This window comes from Cetorhinus maximus, chromosome 26 (genome assembly GCF_964194155.1).
Source record: "Cetorhinus maximus chromosome 26, sCetMax3.hap1.1, whole genome shotgun sequence".
Classification (NCBI taxonomy): Eukaryota; Metazoa; Chordata; class Chondrichthyes; order Lamniformes; family Cetorhinidae; genus Cetorhinus; species Cetorhinus maximus.
Window position 1 is genome coordinate 14,857,231 of NC_135904.1, and position 20,666 is coordinate 14,877,896.

At 41.6% G+C, this 20,666-nt stretch overlaps 1 protein-coding gene across 6 annotated transcripts in view; it reads left to right on the top strand.

The window, feature by feature from the left end:
• Positions 1–17,417, top strand: part of usp8 (ubiquitin specific peptidase 8) — a 55,246-nt gene extending 37,829 nt beyond the window's left edge. For 4 of the 6 annotated variants that reach the window (XM_078530179.1, XM_078530176.1, XM_078530178.1 and 1 more), the window contains exons 11-19: positions 1,328–1,906; positions 4,603–4,683; positions 5,349–5,608; positions 6,194–6,406; positions 8,225–8,435; positions 10,055–10,288; positions 13,676–13,818; positions 14,404–14,536; positions 16,711–17,417. In XM_078530179.1, the coding sequence (XP_078386305.1) occupies positions 1,328–1,906; positions 4,603–4,683; positions 5,349–5,608; positions 6,194–6,406; positions 8,225–8,435; positions 10,055–10,288; positions 13,676–13,818; positions 14,404–14,536; positions 16,711–16,896 (2,040 nt within the window). In that variant the 3' untranslated portion in view covers positions 16,897–17,417. The remainder of the gene's footprint in view (positions 1–1,327; positions 1,907–4,602; positions 4,684–5,348; positions 5,609–6,193; positions 6,407–8,224; positions 8,436–10,054; positions 10,289–13,675; positions 13,819–14,403; positions 14,537–16,710) is intronic. The other 2 variants (XM_078530180.1, XM_078530181.1) reach the window with 2 other exon arrangements.
• Positions 17,418–20,666: the final 3,249 nt, after the last annotated feature.

Genomic DNA, 20,666 nt, shown 5'->3' on the forward strand with positions numbered 1-20,666 from the left:
TCGGGTGAGTTACTTGCAGAATTCCCAGCCTCTGACCTGCTGTTGTAGCCACAGTATTTATATGGCTAGTCCAGTTCAGTTTCTGTCAATGGTAACCCCCCAGATGATGTTGGTGGTGGATTCAGCGATTGTAATACTAATGAATGTCAAAGGGAGATAGTTAGGCTCTCTCTAATTGGCAGTGGTCATTGCCTGGAACTTATATGGTGCGAATGTCATTTTTGATGAATTTTAGGCACTCTTGAGACTATCCAAAGGTGGCACTTGGTCTCTCTATAACTCTTAAAGCAAGCTTCAGTAAAATCACTTGTAAACCACAAAAGAAATTCAGACAATCTATTTCTCGTACAACTTTTTTTCTTTAGAATTTAGGAATATTATCTGTTATGATTACCAGTAGAACATCAATTTTATATTTTTTGAGTTATTTAAAATTGATACTGTAGCTCCATTACAATTAGATTAACGATATTCCTTCTCTCTCCTCTCTTTACCCTCTCCTCTCTATGCCCCCACCCAAAAATAAATAAATTTCTACATCACAAACTTTCTCCATCTTGGTTTCTGTTATTGAGCTGCTTTTTGGCTTTTGCTGATGTGCCACCAACCACTAGGAGGTAGGCAGGAACGGTCAATGGATCATTTGCTACATGTGTATTTTTCCCCTGATTTCTGAAAAAATTATCTGCTGTTTTATATTTTGCATAAATTAAGATTGAAAATATGTGGAGCATTGCAGCTGCTGTTGTCTAGCCATTCTGCTTGATAAAACCGTAGCTTAAGTGGAAGGCCATAGCTCAGTGAGTGGGTAGCACTCTCACCTCTTGAATTAGAAAGTTCTGGGTTCAACTCCCACTCCTGTATTTTGGCACAAAAATGAAGGCTCACATTTCCACTGTGTTACTGGGGGAGTGCTACATTGTTGGAGGATGTCATTTTTCAGATGATATGTTAACCGAGCCCCCACCTACCCCCTCATGGATGCAAGATCTCAAAGCACTATTCCAAAGACGGGCAACACATTCTCTGATCATTGTTACATTGTGGTTTTTGGGAGCTTGCTATGAACAAGTTAGCTACTTTGCTATGTTTCAGCAGTGTTCACATTTTGAAAGTACTCCATTAGCTGTAAAGTACTTTGGGGCATCCTGTGGTCATGAAAGGTGCTATCTAAATATGAGTCTTGTGCACATTTGTGCTCTTGCTCATACTCTTTCACTCTATGTACCTCTAATGTATGTGAGTTGAATAGCTTATCTCTGATTACTATTTTAAGTGAATATCTTTGTAAGATTCTAAATTACCATGCTTTTATGTATTTGAACAGGTTGATCGAACTAAAAAGCCTTTGCTGAAAGTGCCAGATCGGTCTCAACCTAAATTAGAAGTTGCCGGCACTGACGATCTACCTATTCGCAATGGACCAGTGATTCCTGATCGGTCAACAAAACCACCTGTGGAACCACAGAATTTGCTAACCGATGAAGAGAGAAATCAGATCCATGCCGAAGCAGCACTTATTAGTGAGAAGGCCAGAAAGGAGAAAGAACTGCGTGAAAGAAGGCAGGAAGAACAGAGAAAAGAAAAGGAGAGATTGGCGAGAGAAAAGGAAGAGCAAGAGCGCAGAGAAAAGGAACAGCGTGAGGAGGAAGCGAAAGAGCTTGAAATAAAAGCAGAGCAAGAGAGAGAACGCAGAGAAAATGAGGAACAGAAAATGCAGGAACGTGAAGACAGACAACGGAAAGAAGAAGCAGAAAGAAAAAGATTAGCGGAGCAAGAAAAGACATCACCGGAAAAAAAAGGCAAAATTGAAAGCCAGATAAGCAATCAAGTAGAGCCAAGGAAACGTGCTGGTGAGCAATCTGTCTCTGAGCCAGAGGGCACTGGCACAAGCGTAGAGAAGCAGGTACATAACTTGGAAACATTGCATTTTTAAAAAAACACTGAAGTAAGATTGTAATGATAGGACAGGACAGTAATGGTAAGACAGGAATGAAACCGGACGAACCACCCCGCAACAGCTTAGGCACCAGATATGACAACGGCAATCTCAGCCCTGTCGACCCTGCAAAGTCCTCCTTACAAACATCTGGGTGCTTGTGCCAAAATCGGGAGAGCTGTTTCACAGACTAGTCAAGCAACAGCCTGACATAGTCATTCTCACAGAATCATATCTTACAGATAATGCCCTAGACACCACCATCACCATTCCTGGGTATGTCCTGTCCCACCGGCAGGACAGACCCAGCAGAGGTGCTAGCACAGTGGTATACACTCGAGAGGGAGTTGCCCTGGGAGTCCTCAACATCGATTCCGGACCCCATGAAGTCTCATGGCATCAGGTCAAACATGGGCAAGGAAACCTCCTATTGATTACCATGTACCCACCCTCCCTCAACTGATGAATCAGTGCTCCTCCATGTTGGACACTACTTTGAGGAAGCACTGAAGGTGGAAAAGGTGCAGAATGTACTCTGGGTGGGGGACTTCAATGTCCATCACCAAGAGTGGCTCAGTAGCACCACTACTGACCAAGCTGGCTGAGTCCTAAAGGACATAGCTGCTAGGCTGGGCCTGCGGCAGGTGGTGAGAGAACCAACAAGACCGAAAAGCATACTTGACCTCGTCCTCACCAACCTGCCTGCCGCAGATGCATCTGTCCATGACAGTATTGGTAGGAGTGACCACCACGCAGTTGTTGTGAAGACAAAGTCTCGTCTTCACATTGAGGATACCCTCCATCGTGTTGTGTGGCACTACCACCGTGCTAAATGGGATAGATTTAGAACAGATCTAGCAATCAAGATTGGGCATTCATGAGGCGCTGTGGGCCATCAGCAGCAGCAGAAATTTACTCGAACACAATCTGTAACCTCTTTGCCTGACATATCACCCATTTTACCATTACCACCAAGCCAGGGGATCAATCCTGGTTCAATGAAGAGTGCAGGAGGGCATGCCAGCAGCAGCACCAGGCATACCTAAAAATGAGGTGTCAACCTGGTGAAGCTATAACACAGGACAACTTGCGTACCAAGCTGCATAAGCAGCAAGTGATAGACAGAGTTAAGCGATCCCACAATCAAAGAATCTGATCTAAGCTCTGCAGTCTGTCACATCCAGTCGTGAATGTGGTCAGAAGTGGGGATGTTTGCTGATGATTGCACAATGTTCAGCACCATTCGCAACTCCTCGGATACTGAAGCAATCCATGTCCAAATGCAACAAGACCTGGACAATATCCAGGCTTTGCTGACAAGTGGCAAGTAACATTCATGCCACACAAGTGTCAGGCAATGACCACCTCCAACAAGAGAGAACCTGACCAGTGCCCCTTGATGTTGAATGGCATTACCATCACTGAATCCCCACTATCAACGACCTTTGGGTTACCATTGACTAGAAATTGAACTGAACTAGCCATATAAACACTGTGGCTGCAAGAGCAGATCAGAGGCTAAGAATCCTGTGATGAGTAACTCACCCCCCCCCCCCCCCCCCCCCCCCCCCACCTAAATGGTTCCATTCACCAATACAGCCCCATGGACCAAATAGAAACTACTGCTGTACTATCATTCCTATGATTTTTAAAGATGACTCACAGACCTGAAAGTTGTAACATAAACTGGGTAATCATTATGGAATGACAAGTTTTCAAAGTATGTTTGCATTTTATTGAGGTAATTTATAGCAATTGGCTAATTTATAATGAGCTAGTTTAGGCACAGCAATGAAATTGATCAAAGGTGGCAGGAAAATGGAGGCCAGAAACCATCTTCAAAGAAGAAGAAAGAATAAATGAAATAAATTCTCTAGGTAGAATTTGATTTTTACCAATAGCTACTTAAACTTTGTCATTTTGGATATGACAGGCGCACCCAGCCCAGTTAACTCTGCAAAATACTCCTGACTAACATTGGGGACATCTGCCAAATTTGGGAGAGCTGTCTCACAGACTAGTCAAGCAACAACCCAACATAGTCGTATTCGAAGATTTATATCTTTCAGCCAACATCCCAAACTCCTCCATCACTATCTCTGGGCATGTTGTGTCCCACTGGCAACACACTGGTATAGAATCGGAAGGAAGTGACCCCTCCCTGAGTTCTCCCCTTGATTTTTTTTAATATATTGTTCGTTCATAGGATATGAGCATTGCTGGCTAGGCCAGTATTTGTCTTTGTGAAGGTGGTGGTGAGTTGCCCGTGAAGTCTCATGGCATCAGGTCAAACAGGCACTGGCATGAGGATTTAATTGCAGTGTGACTTTTTTTAGATTTATTAATGTGAGCAAAGTAAAAACAAAAAGACAGAATATAGACTTTAAAATAGGAACAGAATGGTGTCTGCGCACCCTAGCCCAGTTATTGCCTACATCATCTGAAGCCTCCACTTGGTCTTGACTCAGTACGTGCATCAACTAGTAATATGTAAATTCCTTTGATTAGATTCTGGATCTCAGTATCTGAAACAGTGCCTATTATTTATACCTTTGGAGCTATGTGTGTGCTTGTTTTGTGAAAACAGTTTTCTGCTTGAGAATGTTTTTCTTTTGGCTATCTGCACAAAACCTTTAAATAAAATTTTGTTTTTTTTAATATAGGACCATAGGGATACATTAATCAGAGCAAGGAGTGAGGAAATGGGCCGGACAGTTCCAGGCTTACCGTCAGGATGGATGAAGGTATAGTGACCAAGTTATGACTTTTGGCCAAAAACAGATGGATATTTTTCCCCCAAGGGATTCATTTGCATTTTTTCTGCCTAATCCTTCTGGAAGGATTTTGTACCTTTTAAGAAAACAAGAATCACACTTGCCCTCCCCTGTCAGACCATGGAGTGCTCTGTCACAGGCACAATAGTGATGGCCAAGTCATCTGTTCCCAATAAGACACTGCTCAGATTGACACTTTCTTCTTGTTTGCATATTCCTCTTTGAAAGTAGCACAGCTGACATAACTCTGTGAAATTGTACCAGCAGCTGTACAGCACAGTTTGTTCAACCAATGTGCTTTGTCTCTGACAGAGTAGTGGTTATGTTTAATTGCATCAGGATTAATATTGAAATGAAGAAACAGTGGCAGTCCAAGTTGTACCTGTAAACTCTGCAGTTAATCCTTTCTCCTTGTGCAAGGACAGTTATTTCTGCCATCTACAACACAGCTTTGAGAAAATAAATAACTCTTATGCATGTTTTGCCAACTTTTTTCCATAATCCAGCAAGATCATATCTTTTATTTTCATAGAATAAGTTTCACTGCAGATGTCTCCTTTTTTGGTATTGCAGTAGAAAAAAGCAAATCTAATCTTTTTAAGTGGAGCTTTCACCTTGTATTTGCTCCTTTTTAGTTTCTTGATGTGGTGACTGGAACCTACCGTTACTATCATTCACCGACTAACTCTGTTCATATGTATCCACCTGAAATGGTCCCGTCGATTACACCTCCTACCACCCCACCAGCTCATAAAGCCAAACCACAAAGTGCAACAGATGTTGATGTTCCCAAGCTCAAACGCTCATTCTCCTCACCGGACATTGCCCAAGCAGTTCAAGATGAACAACACAAAGTGACAACAAAGCTAGTGCCCAGAGTCAATCGGGAAACCAAGTAGGTTCTTTTAATTATCTTCAAAGTCAATAAGCTACAGTGAGTGGTTATTAACTTACTCAAATCATTAATTATCTCTTGTAAAAGTTAAGATTCAATTTACTAATGTTCTGTTCCCAATTTGGGCCAATAATTTGTTCCCAAGTCTTTGTTATTGCCACACTGGACCTGACACCCAGAGAACTCATATTTGGCTGAGGTAAACTTGTTTGCCCATTCTCACCACCCATCTCCAATACAAAATTCTTTGGCAGGCCTCCAGGCTTAAGGGACCCTACAGGATTATGATCTATTGGGGAAACTGTGGCTATGATTCAGTGTTCTAATTACTATGTGATGTAATGTGCTAATATAACCACCTAAATTGTGGAGATGATCTTAAAACCACAGCCACACAATTATAAACAAATTCTTCAGTGAAACATTTACAAAATCTGAGCTGTTCTTCACATTAGTTTACATCATTTCAGACAGGAAATAATATATACATTACAAATTAGTAATTATAATTGAGGACTTTGATAATTTTGAAATTTAGGAGCTCATTGTTCCTTGTCCTAAATGGATTTTTCGCATCTTTTGCAGGCCCCCTGGCTACAGCAAAGCCGAAATCTCCAGCCCCTCTGCTTCTCAAATCCGAAACTTGAACCCTGTATATGGGGGGATGGGGCGAGCACTGACTGGTCTGCGAAACCTTGGCAACACCTGCTACATGAATTCCATCTTGCAGTGTCTGTGCAACACTCCCCATCTGGCAGAGTACTTCAATAAAAATTACTACCAACAAGATATTAACAGGTGAAAGTTATCACTTATAGGCAAGGTCATGATCTCATGAAAGAAAAGTCTTGAATTTATTAGTAGCTCTGTGATCCAAAGTGCTTTACAGTCAGTGAATTACTCTTGAAGCCTAGTGGCTGTTGTAATGTAGGAATTGCAGCAGCCAATTTGTGTACATCAAGCCCCCACAAACAACAGGATAATAATTAGATAATGTGTTGTTTTTAAAATTGACGTTGATAGGGGGATAACTACAGGTCAGGTCACTGGGAATAACTCCTCTGCTCATCAAAATAGTGGTCATGGAACCTTTTACAGCCACCTGAGAGGGCAAGCGGTTTAGTGCGTTTGTTTAAAATCTCATGCAAAAGATGACACCTTTTGACAGTGCATCATTCCCTCAGTACTCCACTAGAGTGTCAGCCTTGATTTTTGCGCCCAAGTCCTGAAGAAGGTTTTAAATCAACAATCTGCTGACTGAGAAGTGAGTGTGCCACCTATTGTTCCACAGCTGGCATTGATTAAGAACAACGCCTGTTGGTACATTAACATCTAGTACCCTACATTGCAACATTCCAACCCATTGAGGGAGCTTTGAATTCACTATTCATTTCTTTTAACTATCTGAAGTTGTTAGTTTTGCTAGGAATGTAAAGATTGAAGCCTATAGCAATGACAAAGATTTGGTTAAACCTAAAGCCAACTCTTCTGACAGCGCCTCATGACTTCTCCAGTGGCTCTCCTGTAGGAATGGTTAAAAACCCAGGCTGTTTGGAAGTCATATTCACCTGCTCTCTCCTCTACTGATTTATATTTAGAATAGTTCTTGATTTTCAATTGGGGATGAGCAATAAATGCTGATCTTATCAGAGTCCACACCCCATTGATGGATTTTTAAAAAAATCTTTGACACCAATTTCACAATTTAGTCTTTTTAGAGCTCCTTTACCTAGATATCCAATTGTTCGGGACAAATTTGCATGCTGTACAGGACCATCCTGGACAAAGTCGCTTGATTGTCATCCATCCACTGGCGGCTTCATCTAAAGAACAAGGGCAACAGTGCATAGGAATGCCACTAAGTTCCCCTTCAAGTTGCATCATCCTGTCTTGGAAACATATCACCGTTTCTTCACGTTGCTGGGTCAAAATCCTGAAACTCTGAACCTAACAGCAGTGGTTCAAGAAGGTGGCTTACTACTGCTACCTCCGGGCAACTGGAGATGGAAAATAAATGCCAGTGTTGACAGCAACATGCACATATCAAGAGTGATTACCTCAAGGCTAATTGTTTTTTAAATATTGGCTGAATTAGTTGATAGAACTGTAGCTTTGGTGTTCCTCTGCAGCATCTGTTTCATTTTTGCAAGAACTGCAACCAGGAATCCAATGTAAGCATCACACCCAGTGTCCCTGCTAAGCTGCACAGGCCTGCAGCTGTGTAGCTGTCTGGAAGGTACCACATGGCCTGGTTCTTGATCAATATTGTGCATGTGCAGTTACTTAACAACAACTTAAAGGACACATTGAAAAATCTGGCCACGCACAGCAACTACGTTTTAAAGGGAACATTGATTGCACCTTCTCATTATGAAGGTCCAAGACTGTTCTGAAGTGCAGAATCAACGATGCTCGCAAGTGCTAACCTGAAGCTGAGTGCCTTTTAATTCACAGTGAACTGAATAGAGCTTTTAAAATGAAAATCTTTGCCTGCTGATTGTAACTAGACTAAATGTTGATGCTCCCTCCACCCCTCCCTAAATGCCCTTCCTAAAGTGTATACATGTTGCGTGGTGTGTAATGTGAATAATATCAATTTCTAAATTTTTTTGATAGGTCAAACATTCTTGGTCACAAAGGTGAGGTGGCTGAAGAGTTTGGTGTGATAATGAAAACTTTGTGGTCAGGTCAATATAAATGCATCAGCCCAAGGGACTTTAAGGGACGCATTGGAAAAATAAATGAGACATTTGCAGGGTATGTACAGCAGGATTCCCAGGAACTGCTGCTATTTCTAATGGATGGACTCCATGAAGACCTTAACAAAGTAAGAGTTGACTGCATGCAGTGACGTTGTTTCAATGAATGAAAATGTTTTGAGGTAATTTGAAGAATGTGTAAATGCTACGTACGAAACAGAATTCTGTGTCTTGGGGATTGTTTAATGCTGACTTTTTTAAAAAGGTATGTGGCTTTAGATGAAATGACACACATGTTATCGGTCAAATGGTTGTCTCCTGTGCTGTAATTTCTGATTTGATAGTTTTAACATTTACAGTAGTCTCCAGTTTATTTTCCCTACCTGTGTTTCTCTAACAATATGTTTACTCAAGTTTAGAAACTCCTTACCAATGCTAAACCTATAAATCCATTAAAATACAGCAGGGAACAGAGTGAAATGGAACAGAATCCTCTATTGGGTTGAATTCTAATGCTGGATCCCAGCTATGTTTACACTGAATTTAATTGAAAAATATTGTTGCCTTTCTGTTCCTGGTATCTTGTCATATCTCAAAGCAACGGAAGACATCATTTGCCTGATGTTTTCTTTCCTTATCAACGAGTAAAGAGGCCAATGTTAAAGCTGTGAATTGGGACAGAGGCAAAGTGACAGGGAAACAGGTGGAAAAGCACTGCGTGCTCACAGCCCTGTCAACTTGCCAAATATACACAGCTGTAAAGCCTTTTCTGTTGCATCAGTAAATGATTTTCTTGTTTCTAAAGGTGGTTACAGCTTCAAGTGAACTTGGCTGCAGCCCACTGAAAATGTTTTGATTTACTGAAGTTTAGTTACCATGGGATTACCATTAACCAGAAACTGAACTGGACCAGTCATTTAAATACTGTGCGGACAAGAGTAGGTCAGAGGCTGGGAACCCTGTGGCGAGTATCACACCTCCTGACTCCCCGAACCCTATCCACCATCTACAAGGCACATGTCAGGAATGTGATGGAATACTCTCCAATTGCCTGGGTGAGTGCAACTCCAACAATACTCAAGAAACTCAATGCCATCCAGGACAAAGCAGTCTGCTTGATTAGCACCCCATCTACCACTTTCAACATTCACTCCCTCTACCACCGATGCACAGTTGCAGCAGTGTGTACCATCTACAAGATGGACTGCAGCAACTTACCAAGGCTCCTTCGTCAGCACCTTCCAAACCCATGACCTCTACCACTTTGAAGGACAAGGACAGCAGATGCATGGGAACACCACCTTGGATAGTCTGATTCTGGTTGTCTTTTGCTAATGAATACAATGCATTCTAGGGTGTTCATAGGAAGATAATATAACTTATGGGTTTAAACCCAGCTTTCACTGTCATTATGGTAATGTAATCCTGACCTCAGTTCCACAGGCCAGATGTTCAGCCACTATTGTTGCTGGTGAATATTCAATTTGATAGTTCTTTGATCAGCTCAATGTGCAGGATACGTACTCCTAGCCTGAAACTATTCCAGATTGAATCAGTTTGGGATTCTAAAATACTCGTGCCCTGTTGAATATTGCCTTTGCAGCTTTAGAAATGGATGTTAACTATTTGTAAAGTGCAATACCCCGTTAAACTGTAAGGACACTGCTGATATCCTTTCTCTTCTTTTCACTTGTAATGTACGCCAAAGATGACATTCTGATTTTTCTCCCTTTCTAATTTCCCACAGGCTGACCGGAAGCGATACAAGGAGGAAGACACTAATGGCTTGGACGACACAAGAACAGCAGAACTAGCTTGGCAGAAGCACAAACGTCTCAATGAGTCCATTATTGTGGCTTTGTTCCAAGGCCAATTTAAGTCAACGGTACAATGTCTGACTTGTCATAAAAGATCTCGAACATTTGAGGCCTTTATGTATCTGTCTCTGCCACTTCCATCTTCTAGCAAATGTTCTCTGCAGGTAAGGTATTTGCATGAGTTTCATAGATTACATTTGTTCGTGGATTGTATGTGTTCAAAATTTATGTTGGTCTCATTTGTGGGAGGGGGTAATTGGCAACTTAATTCTGAGTGCTGCCCCTATGAGTAGGCTCAGCTCTGGCACTTCCATGGTTGAATTGCCTGCCTTCACTCACTTTTTGAATGTAGATGAAGGAGACCCATTTTGTCAAATCATTAGATAGAAGGAAGGGTACCTGTGGAATTGAACTTTGTACAGCCCACCTTCAGGGCAGAAGGGAGAAAACTGTACCTGGGATGGAACTTTCATGTTTTGCAGGCCCCCCCAGTCCCAATGTATTATTCCCTGACCAAGAAGTCAGACATATAAATGCTTGAACTTGTTTTAATGCTGCAGGTTTCACATTCCTTTTTTTTTTTTGCTCCCCTCCCCACCCAGACTTCCAGTAGCCTGGGAGCACCTGTGCTGCTCTGATGGCTTGGGTCTGAGTGTGACTTTGCCTTTTGGGTGACCTGTATCTTATTGCACTAGAAGGTAAGGACCTGAGCTTGTAGGCCCCAGGTCCTGTGTTTAGTTCCATGATCTCTGTCATGGTATAATTAGTTTCAGTGTTTGGAATAATGGCCAGGGTTCCTCCTTTTAGTTGCTATCCAGCAATTCCTGCGGCAAGTGCAAAAGTGATAGAATTGGAACTCAGTTGTAATGACTCTGACATGTGATTTAAGCAATGAACATACAATTACATAGCAACTTATCCTCAGGGCATCCCATATTGCTTTTTACAACTAATGGATTAATTTGGAAGGGTTGTCATTGTTACGTAGGAAGCAGGAGCAATGGCCCCACAAATAGCAGTGAGGTGAATGACCAGCGCTATTGTTTGATGACTAGAGGGGTGTTGGCTGAGAAATTGGAACGGCTCCCTGCTTCTGGTGAGTGCTATGGGATTCTTCGCATGCACCAGAACAGGCAGATGGTGCCTTGACTTAATGTGTGGTCTGAGAAACAACATCTCCGGCAATGCAGCACTCCCTCAGCAGTGTTGCGTGGCTTTAACCTGGAATATGGAATCAACATCTTGGAGGAAAAGGGAGAAAGCTGCTGATTAAAAGGAAAACCTTTAGTGAAAGCCTTTATTCGAGAACATCCCATGAAGTATTTCTGGAGCAGCCGTTTTCCACTTTGGATTTGTGGATATTTTTGTTTGCATTCTCTAGTGTTTCCCAATTGTTAGGTGTTAATGTAGGATTTAAATAAATTAACATTTGAATGTATTCTTCTGAAATGATTAGCAATAGTTGTTACAAGCGGGGTTAGTGCACCAGTGCGTGTGTAGTGGAGAGTTCCCAGTTTGTGGTGCTCTGAGTCTCTTCTGCTTCCTCAAACAGAGGCCCGAACAATCCCCATCCACCACTACTCTCCTCCGTCTGGCTGAACTTGTTCTCTCACTGAACAATTTCTCCTTAAACTTGTCTCACTTCCTCCAAATAAAAGGTGTGGCTATGGGTACCTGCATGGGCTCCAGTTATGCCTGTCTCTTTATGGGGTATGTGAAACATTCCTTGTTCCAGTCCTACTCAGGCCCCCCTCCCACAACTCTTTCTCCGGTACACCGATGATTACTTCGGTGCCACTTCATACTCTCGTCTGGACCTGGAAAAATGTATTAATTTTGCTTCCAATTTCCACCCCTCCATCATTTTCACGTGGTCCATCACTGACACTTCCCTTCCCTTCCTTGACCTCTCTCTCAATTTCTGGTGATAGACTGTCCACCAATATTCATTACAAGCCCACCGACTCCCACAGCTACCTCGACTACAGCTCACACCCTGCCTCCTGTAAGGACTCCATCCCATTCTCTCAGTTCCATCGCATCTGTTCTGATGATGCCACTTTCCAAAACAGTTCTCCTGACATGTCTTCCTCCTTCCTTAACTGAGGTTTTCCACCCACAGTAATTGACAAGGCCCTCAACCGTGTCCGGCCCATCTCCAGCGCATCTGCCCTCACACCTTCCTCTCCCTCCCAGAACCATGATAGGGTCCCCCTTGTCCTCACTTATCGCCCCACCAGCCTCCGCGTTCAAAGGATCATCCTCCGCCAACTCCAGCATGATGCCACCACCAAACACATCTTCCCTTCACACCCCCCGTCGGCATTCCATAGGGACCGTTCCCTCTGGGACACCCTGGTCCACTCCTCCATCACCCCCTACATCTCAACCCCCTCCCACGGCACCTTCCCAAGCAGCCGCAGAAGGTGCAACACCTGCTCTTTACTTCCCCCCCCTCCTCACTGTCCAAGGGCCCAAACACTCTTTTCAAGTGAAGCAGCATTTCACTTGCACTTCCCTCAATTTAGTCTACTGCATTTCCTGCTCCCAATGCAGTCTCCTCTACATTGGAGAGACCAAACGCAGACTGGGTGACCGCTTTGCAGAACACCTTCGATCTGTCCCCAAGCATGACCCAGACCTCCCTGTCGCTTGCCATTTCAACACACCACCCTGCTGTCATGCCCACATGTCCATCCTTGGCCTGCTGCAATGTTCCAGTGAAGCTCAACGCAAACTGGAGGAACAGCACCTCATCTTCCGACTAAGCACTTCACAGCCTTCTGGACTAACATTGAGCTCAGCAACTTCAGATCATGAACTCTCTCCTCCATCCCCACCCCCCTTCCGACCCCTCTTTTTTCTAATTATTTGTATTTTTTTTAATATATTTTTCTTTTCCCACCTATATCTATTATTTTTAAATTTATTTCCATCCATTGTTTTATCTCCACCTTTTAGCCTATTTCGATCCCTTTCCCCTAGCCCGCCCCCACTAGGGCCATATCACTTGCTCGTCCTGCTTTCTACCCCCAATGTCACCATTAGCACATCCTTTAGCTAATATCAGCACCGTCAACACCCCTTTGTCCTTTTGCCTGTGACATCTTTGGCAATCTCTTCTTTGCTTCCACCTATCACTGGCCCTCTATCCAGCTCCACCTGTTCCATCCCCTTCGAACAGCTTATATTTCACCTCATTTCTATTTTTCTTTAGTTCTGATAAAGAGTCATACGGACTCGAAACGTTAACTCTGTCTTCCTCTCCACAGATGCAGTCAGACCTGCTGAGTTTTTCCAGCTATTTTTGTTTTTGTGTAAGAGGATAGTGGAGGTTTGATATTAACCCTGAAATGGGACGGCGCTCATATTTGTCCTAATGTCTAGTTACATTAGCACATTCATCCCCAGCAGTGAAATGTGTGGATCAGAACTCAAATTAATTCCTAAAAACAGTTGCAAGTTTTTTTTCAACAAAAATCTAAAACTTGATTATTGTAGCATATGAAGTTGCTTTTTAATTTTATTAGGAATTTATATTTTCTTTTAAGGACTGTCTCAAATCATTTTCCAAAGAGGAGAAGCTAACAGACAATAACCGATTCCACTGCAGTAACTGCAAGGCACACAGGGACTCGACAAAGAAGTTAGAGATCTGGAAACTGCCACCTATCCTATTGGTACATCTAAAACGGTGCGGTTCTTTTAATAAGATGACAGCTATGATGTGTGAGGAAATGCACTGTGTTCCAGGCTGCTCTGTTTTTCACTGCACCAGCTTTTCAGTCTGGCTTGTTTGAGAGCAATCAGCCTCCATATCCTCATACCGGGGTGGGTTGTGGAGAATTCAGCCAAAATTTGTTCTTTTGATCACTGCTCAAATTGGAAAGCACATGTGATTGTCTGGAGAGAGCAGAATTGTTGGGGCTTTGATACAATTGTTGATGACTGCCAACACTGTGTTTGCTCATGAAGACTGGTTGGGTGGCTGAGGTACTGAACAGCTGATGCATGTGGAATGTGTACTGTAGCATAAATCACAGCCTTCAGGTGGGAGAAGAATTGTGCTTTGTTGATTTCTCTACATGTATTTTTAAATCAAAAAGATGCAGAAAGTATGCAAGAGATGTCCCTCACCCCTCTTATTCCTCTTGTTGTGGTTAGGGAGGGTAAGCACAGCCAAAGTCCTCCGTCTCATCGTACTCATTGGCTTGTCCTGCTAAATGCTGTCTAGTTCTATATATCACACTTTTCCTGTGGTTGATTTTTTTTTCCACAGATTCTCTTATGAAGGGAGATGGAAACAGAAGCTACAGACAAACGTTGACTTTCCATTGGAGAATCTGGACCTGTCCAACTATATAATTGGCCCCAGGAACAATGTGAAAAGATACAATTTATTTGCTGTGTCGGTAAATAGCTAAATTATCACTGCATTTATGACTTAGCAATTTCTGCATTCATGGTTAAGTAGCCCGTAGAGAATAGTGTTCTAAATCTCAGATAAAATACTGTATAAATACTAGAAACTTGTGTCTAATCTGATTTGTAGGTGGTTGAGTGTGTTGGGATGAATTCCGTCTCCTTAAGGTCAGCGACTTAGCCAAATTATTTAGGCACAATATTTCTATCCTCTCTATTTCAGCTTTTTAAAATAAAGCTGCCTGTGGTGGTTGGTATCCCCCTGAGACCAATATTAGATATTGGATAAGTTTTAGGTGGGGTGGTCTTCTGCCTATTGGCAAGAGTCCAGCGTTGCATCAAATGTATGAATGCCTGCCTTGTCCACTTCCAGGGAGATGGTAAGAGATGATGTGAAATAATTGCAATACTCTGTGGCTATTGGGTTGGTATTTTTGTGTTTAAATAGAATTAGATGAGTGTTTAAATATCAGTCGAAGACAAAAATAAAAATCATGGGCGTCTTGAAACGAAATAGAAGGTAAAAGAATTAGAAGAAAATAGTTCACCATTGGCACGTGGCCTGACCTGAGACCCATTACTTTATAGTCAGTCTTTCTGCTGTGGGGTTTAATAATGGAAATAGAGACCAGGTATAGTCTTCAGGCAAAACAGGATTAAAAATCAGGGATACTCAGACATTAACCACATCTCATTTCAAAGTCATCTCTCTGTACTTATTTTGTATATAATTTGATATAGATTGGGAAATAGATGGGTCAAGTTAGTTTGAGCAGAGCTGTTTCTCTACAGTGTAGACTTGGAGACAGGAGAGCTAGCACAGCTGCCTTTGAAAGAGTGTAGTTAGTGCAGCACAGTTACATGGCCAGTTTCCATTTCAAATCTGAATAGAAGAACTTAAATCAGAAGATAAAGTTGACTGGAATTGGATGGAGGCAAAATATTTTTGACACATTACTAATTGATAGCCTATAACATTGCACAGGAATTTGTTAGAGGATATTAGCTGCTGTCTCTATTTCACATTAGTATTTTAAAAGATTGACACCTAATGAGCTGAAAGGTTGCCTTCGTCCAAAACAACCTCTTGAATGTTGCCAGGTTATAACTATCCCTTTATAAACTGGAAGATCCTATATTTTCTTTAGATATGGGACACTTTTTAGGAAGACCCCCCACCTTAAATGAAATAGCTTCTGCACTTACCTTGGAACCTTTACCCACAGGTTTTGCACTAACATTGTTTACCAAAAGGGTAGTCACTTGTACCTGGTCACTGGCAGTCTCACCACAGCCGAGTTTTATTTTTACAGATGGTGATTAGCCAGCTTTGTCATCCTTTTATTCATTCACAGGATAAGGGCATTGCTGGCAAGGCTGGCATTTATTGCTCTGTTTGTGTTGGTGAACCACTTTAGTTTTGGGATGATTTTGGCTCGCCTTAAAGAACAGTTGCACATTAATCACATTGCAGCAGTACTAGGATCACATGGGGTAAACTGGTTAAGGACATCCCTAAAATGAGCAGTTGTTTTCTGACAGCTTCACACTCACTGTTACTAATGATTATTCCAAATTTGAGATGTTGGCATTGCTGGCTAGGCCAGTATTTATTGCCCATCTCTAATTACCCCTTGAAGGTGGTGGTGCTTTGAACTGCTGCAGACTGTGGGTGTAGGTACATCCACAGTGCTGTTAGGAAGGAAATTCCAGGATTTTGACCGACCGACAATGAAGGAACAGTGATGTAGCTCCAAGTCAGGTTGGTGAGTGACTTGGAGGGGAACTTGCAAGTGGTGGTGTTCCCATCTACCTGCTGTCCTTGTCCTCCCAGGTGATTCTGATTCTCAAACTCCCTTAGTGGAATTTGAACGCATGTCTCTGGATTTACTCCTGGGCTCTGGATTGCTAGCCCAATAATATGACCGCTCTGCTACGTATCTGCTCTCGATCTTAGTAGAAACAAAGCAAGGAAAATCAAACCTTGTTACCACAAAATCTATCTAGATTTAATGAAATCTCTTAAACAGAAACTTTCAAAAAGGGGAAATATTCTCTCGTGTTAACTTAAGTTCTGTTAAATTCTGAAAGTGATCAGCTCTGCAGCTGTGTAACATTGACCACCTTGATATTAACCATTCCAGTTTATGTTTGAATTGTACAGAACCATTATGGAGGACTGGATGGAGGGCACTATACAGCTTACTGCAAGAATGCTGTGAAACAACGCTGGTTCAAGTTTGATGATCAAGATGTTTCAGAGATATCTGCTTCTTCAGTGAGATCATCAGCAGCCTACATTCTCTTCTACAGTTCATTGGAGCTGCATGTGGCTGATTTGGCTTCATAGCAGGGTTCAGTGTGGTGAATTTCCAAAGTGACACTCCATATGCACCAATTTTATTACTTATCAAAGTGTATTGGGCATGTGACCAGGAAAATTAGCAGCATATACAGCTGTAAAAAAAAACTTGCTGCATTTCAACACTAGAGCTTAACTATATGATCTGCTCTTGTACTTATCAAAAACTCATTTTCTGGTAATGTAACAAATTTAGCTGCCTGTTTAGAATGAATACAGGAATGTCAGATATCCCATTTACTGAACCGAGTTTGTAGTTGCAACAATTTGAAGAGCCAGAACTCATTGCCCTTCACAGGATCTTTGCTATTTATGAGGTGAAGTAGTAGTCTGATTCTCAAATGACTTGTTCCTGTTAAAATGGCCTTTCTATATTATAGTGAATCTTCCTGTACTGTGAAAATAACCAGGAATAATCTGAACAGATGGGAATGTATCTGTACATAATGATTGCAAAGTTGCACAAAATGTGTATGTGTATATAATATATAAATAGTTTTAAACGGCAATGGTACTATTATTTGAAGTAACCTTGCATATATTTCTACCAAACAGTGCAGGTGCTTAAATGAAGATTCAACTCTGCTGCACTTGACCTTAACTAAAAGTTATTTTGCAAATCAAAATTATTTTCAAACTTCTGCAAAAAGTGTGAATTAAATGTATCAAATATACTTTCCTTTAAGTGCTGAGATCTGAACAGCCTGTATGATTCATTAATGGGGATGATCCTTGACCTTTGCTTATTTTTGGGGTTTTCTACACTAGTGCGGTTACTGTGTAACTGCTCAACCACTTACTTGATCCATCGTTCATTTGCTGTGTGCAATGCCTCTGGTCCTAGATATAAGATGTTTGTGTGGAGATATTGAGAGCTCATTTCTCAACACTTCTACCCTACATTTGCCTGCCTTTCATGGGTTGATATTGAAGGTACTGATGTTTTCTGAGACTTTGAAATTCTTGTCTCTTTCCCTGTGCCTCCTGTGAGAGCAGAAAAAGATGATTACAAAAGTTAATGGAATGTTGACCTTTCTCAAGGGAGCTGGAATACAGCTGTACAGAGCTCTGATCAGAGCCCATCTAGAGTACTCCACCTTGGCTTTAGATGGAATACAGTTCAGATTTACCAAATGATACTGATCTAAAAGAGTTAAATTGCGGACAGATGGCTGGTATTCCTTTGAGCTTAGAAGATTTAATGGGTAACCTAATCGAGGTGTTCTAAAATGATTAAGAAATTGACTGGTAAATAGAGATAATTATCTTCTCCACTGGGAGAGTGTACAACATGGGGGCGTAACAGTAAAACTGGAGCTAGGCCGTTCAGGGTGATTTTAGAAGCGATACCTTCACATGAAGGGCAGTGGACCTCTCTGGCTAGAATTCAAAACCGAGATTGATAATTTTGGGAAAGTACATTAAGGGTTGTGGAATTAAGTCAGGTAAATGGATTGAAGGTGCAGATCAGCCATAGTCCAATTGAATGGTGAAACAGACCCCAGAGACTGAATGTCGTCCTCCCGTTCCTTTTGTTCCAATATCCAATCGTGCCTGTTTCCCTTCTTCCTCACTCTTTACATCGTGGTTGAGCCCTGAAACTCTGTAAGGCGAGGGGTTGCATTGAGTACAGGCCTGACCTTTGACAGCACTGAAACAGAACTTTGTTGCATTCTTCCCCAATTTGTGAAGATTTCTGATGGAGACAATGGTAACTGGTACCTGCAGCTGCAAGTTACTTGCTGTCCGTAAATACCGTGAGGGTCAATGACAATTTCCTTGTCCGTATGCTGATTCCCTTTAAAGCCATTTAGTATATTTGCTTTGCCATTTCCTACATCAGAGTGTGAAATGTAAAATCAATTTCATTTAAATAATCCAAGCATTTAATCTGAAAATGCATACATCAGATTGATTTTCTAAGATAACCCTCTCAGTGGATGTCTGTCTAGAATACTGCAGAATCCATTCAGGTATAAAAAAAAAAGTCACTTTGGTTTGTGAAATACTTGGATAAGCAAGTGCCACAACACAATCGTTTTATTTGATGACTGACTTTCTTTTACTAAACTGACCCTGGCCTGGGCCGAATTATAGCATTCCTACACTAACATTAGAGGGTCAGATCTGCCATCACATCAAGGAGTTAAATTCTGATAAATTTTTACATAACCCAACAAACCTCCTGACTAATGTTCCTGCAAAGTTGCGTGGGCATGCAGTTTGTCCTGTGATAAATGCATCAATGCATAATGATGCAAAAAGGGACCACACACTGAAAAAGTTGGCCATGCACGAAGATTAAAAGGGAAAACTGCTTCAGACTAGATCTAAATTTTCTTTAGAGGCTGTTTCAATTTTCTGTTGCTACTTAACCTCTTTCCTTGAAATGAAAAAAAAGCAGTTCCGTGCATTTAGCTATCAGCAATGGTAAAATTAAATATTTCATTTTATTAAAATACTTGCAAAGCATTCTGTACTGGACTGCAGATTTCTCATTTCAATCAAAGGGGTTAAGTAGGATTTGAATTACTCATTCAAATTCATTAATGGATACATTTGATATAGAAGTTCAATGTCCTTTACTGAATTATTTTCATCTGTTATTTTATAATGGCAGCTGGTTTCATGCATAGTCTCATAATTGGTTTACAAAACATGTACATCTCTTTTCCTCCACCCATCCCTGCATCATCTTGTACTATTTTATTTTCTTTTGAAATTCAGCCACAGTGGCTGTATTTTGATGTTTAATCAACATTGGCATCTTTTTACCTGACTCATGTAATATGATGTCTTTTATTTTGTAATCATTTTAATACTGTCATGTTTTATTTCACATTTCTCTATATTAAACACCGTGATTCAATCACTCATTTGCTAAACTTTTCTGTTCTTTCCTCCATCCTTCTTTGCCAGTCATCTTGTTTTTCCATTCCAGTTAATGCTCATTGTTCTGAATTTCTACATATTTGAGCATGGTTTATTAAACTATACATTTGGATTGCATGGAGTGTGTGCAACTATTGGGTAAGTGGAGCTTGATGCTGTGGGTGTGCATTTGCTGGCAGCCATATGCTTTTATTTTTGTTTGATTTCATCCCTGAACTACGGTGTGCTGGATGAAGGCTGAGGTCCTGGCCCATGTTCATTAGTGCAGGGCTGGTGGGTTGGGTGTGTGTGTGTCTTATGGTGTTTGGCCAGAGTGCTACACCTGACACATTGAGCTACTGTCCCTTCCTGCCAGCAGTTTTGGTGCTTTTATCACATTCCAAGCTTTCTTGCACTTGTCCAATTCTATGTGAGGATAAAACTTCACCTGTTCCACTTGCTGTGTGGACCATGGGGAGTGATTGAACTAAAAGTAGTTTGAAGCATGTACTTTGGTCTGTGTGAAATATTTCACCACGTTTTGAAATGGCTCAGAGGAGGCCTGAGGGAATTTTTTCCCACATGTCTATTGCCTTTGTCCCTTTAGGTGGGTGAATTCACAGGTTTGGGAGGTACTGTTGAAGGAGTCTTGGCGAGTTGCCAAAATGTATCTTGTAGATAATACATACTGCAGACAAGTTGTGCCTGTAGTGGAGGGAATTACTTTTTAAAGTGGTGCCTGGGGTGAAGACTGCTTTGTCCTGGGTGGTGTCAAGTTTCTTTTTGGAGCTGCACTCATCCAGGCAAGTGGAGAGTATTCCATCAAATCCCTAACGCTGCAGGGAGGATTATTGATGAAACAGCTGATGATGTTTGGGCCAAGGACA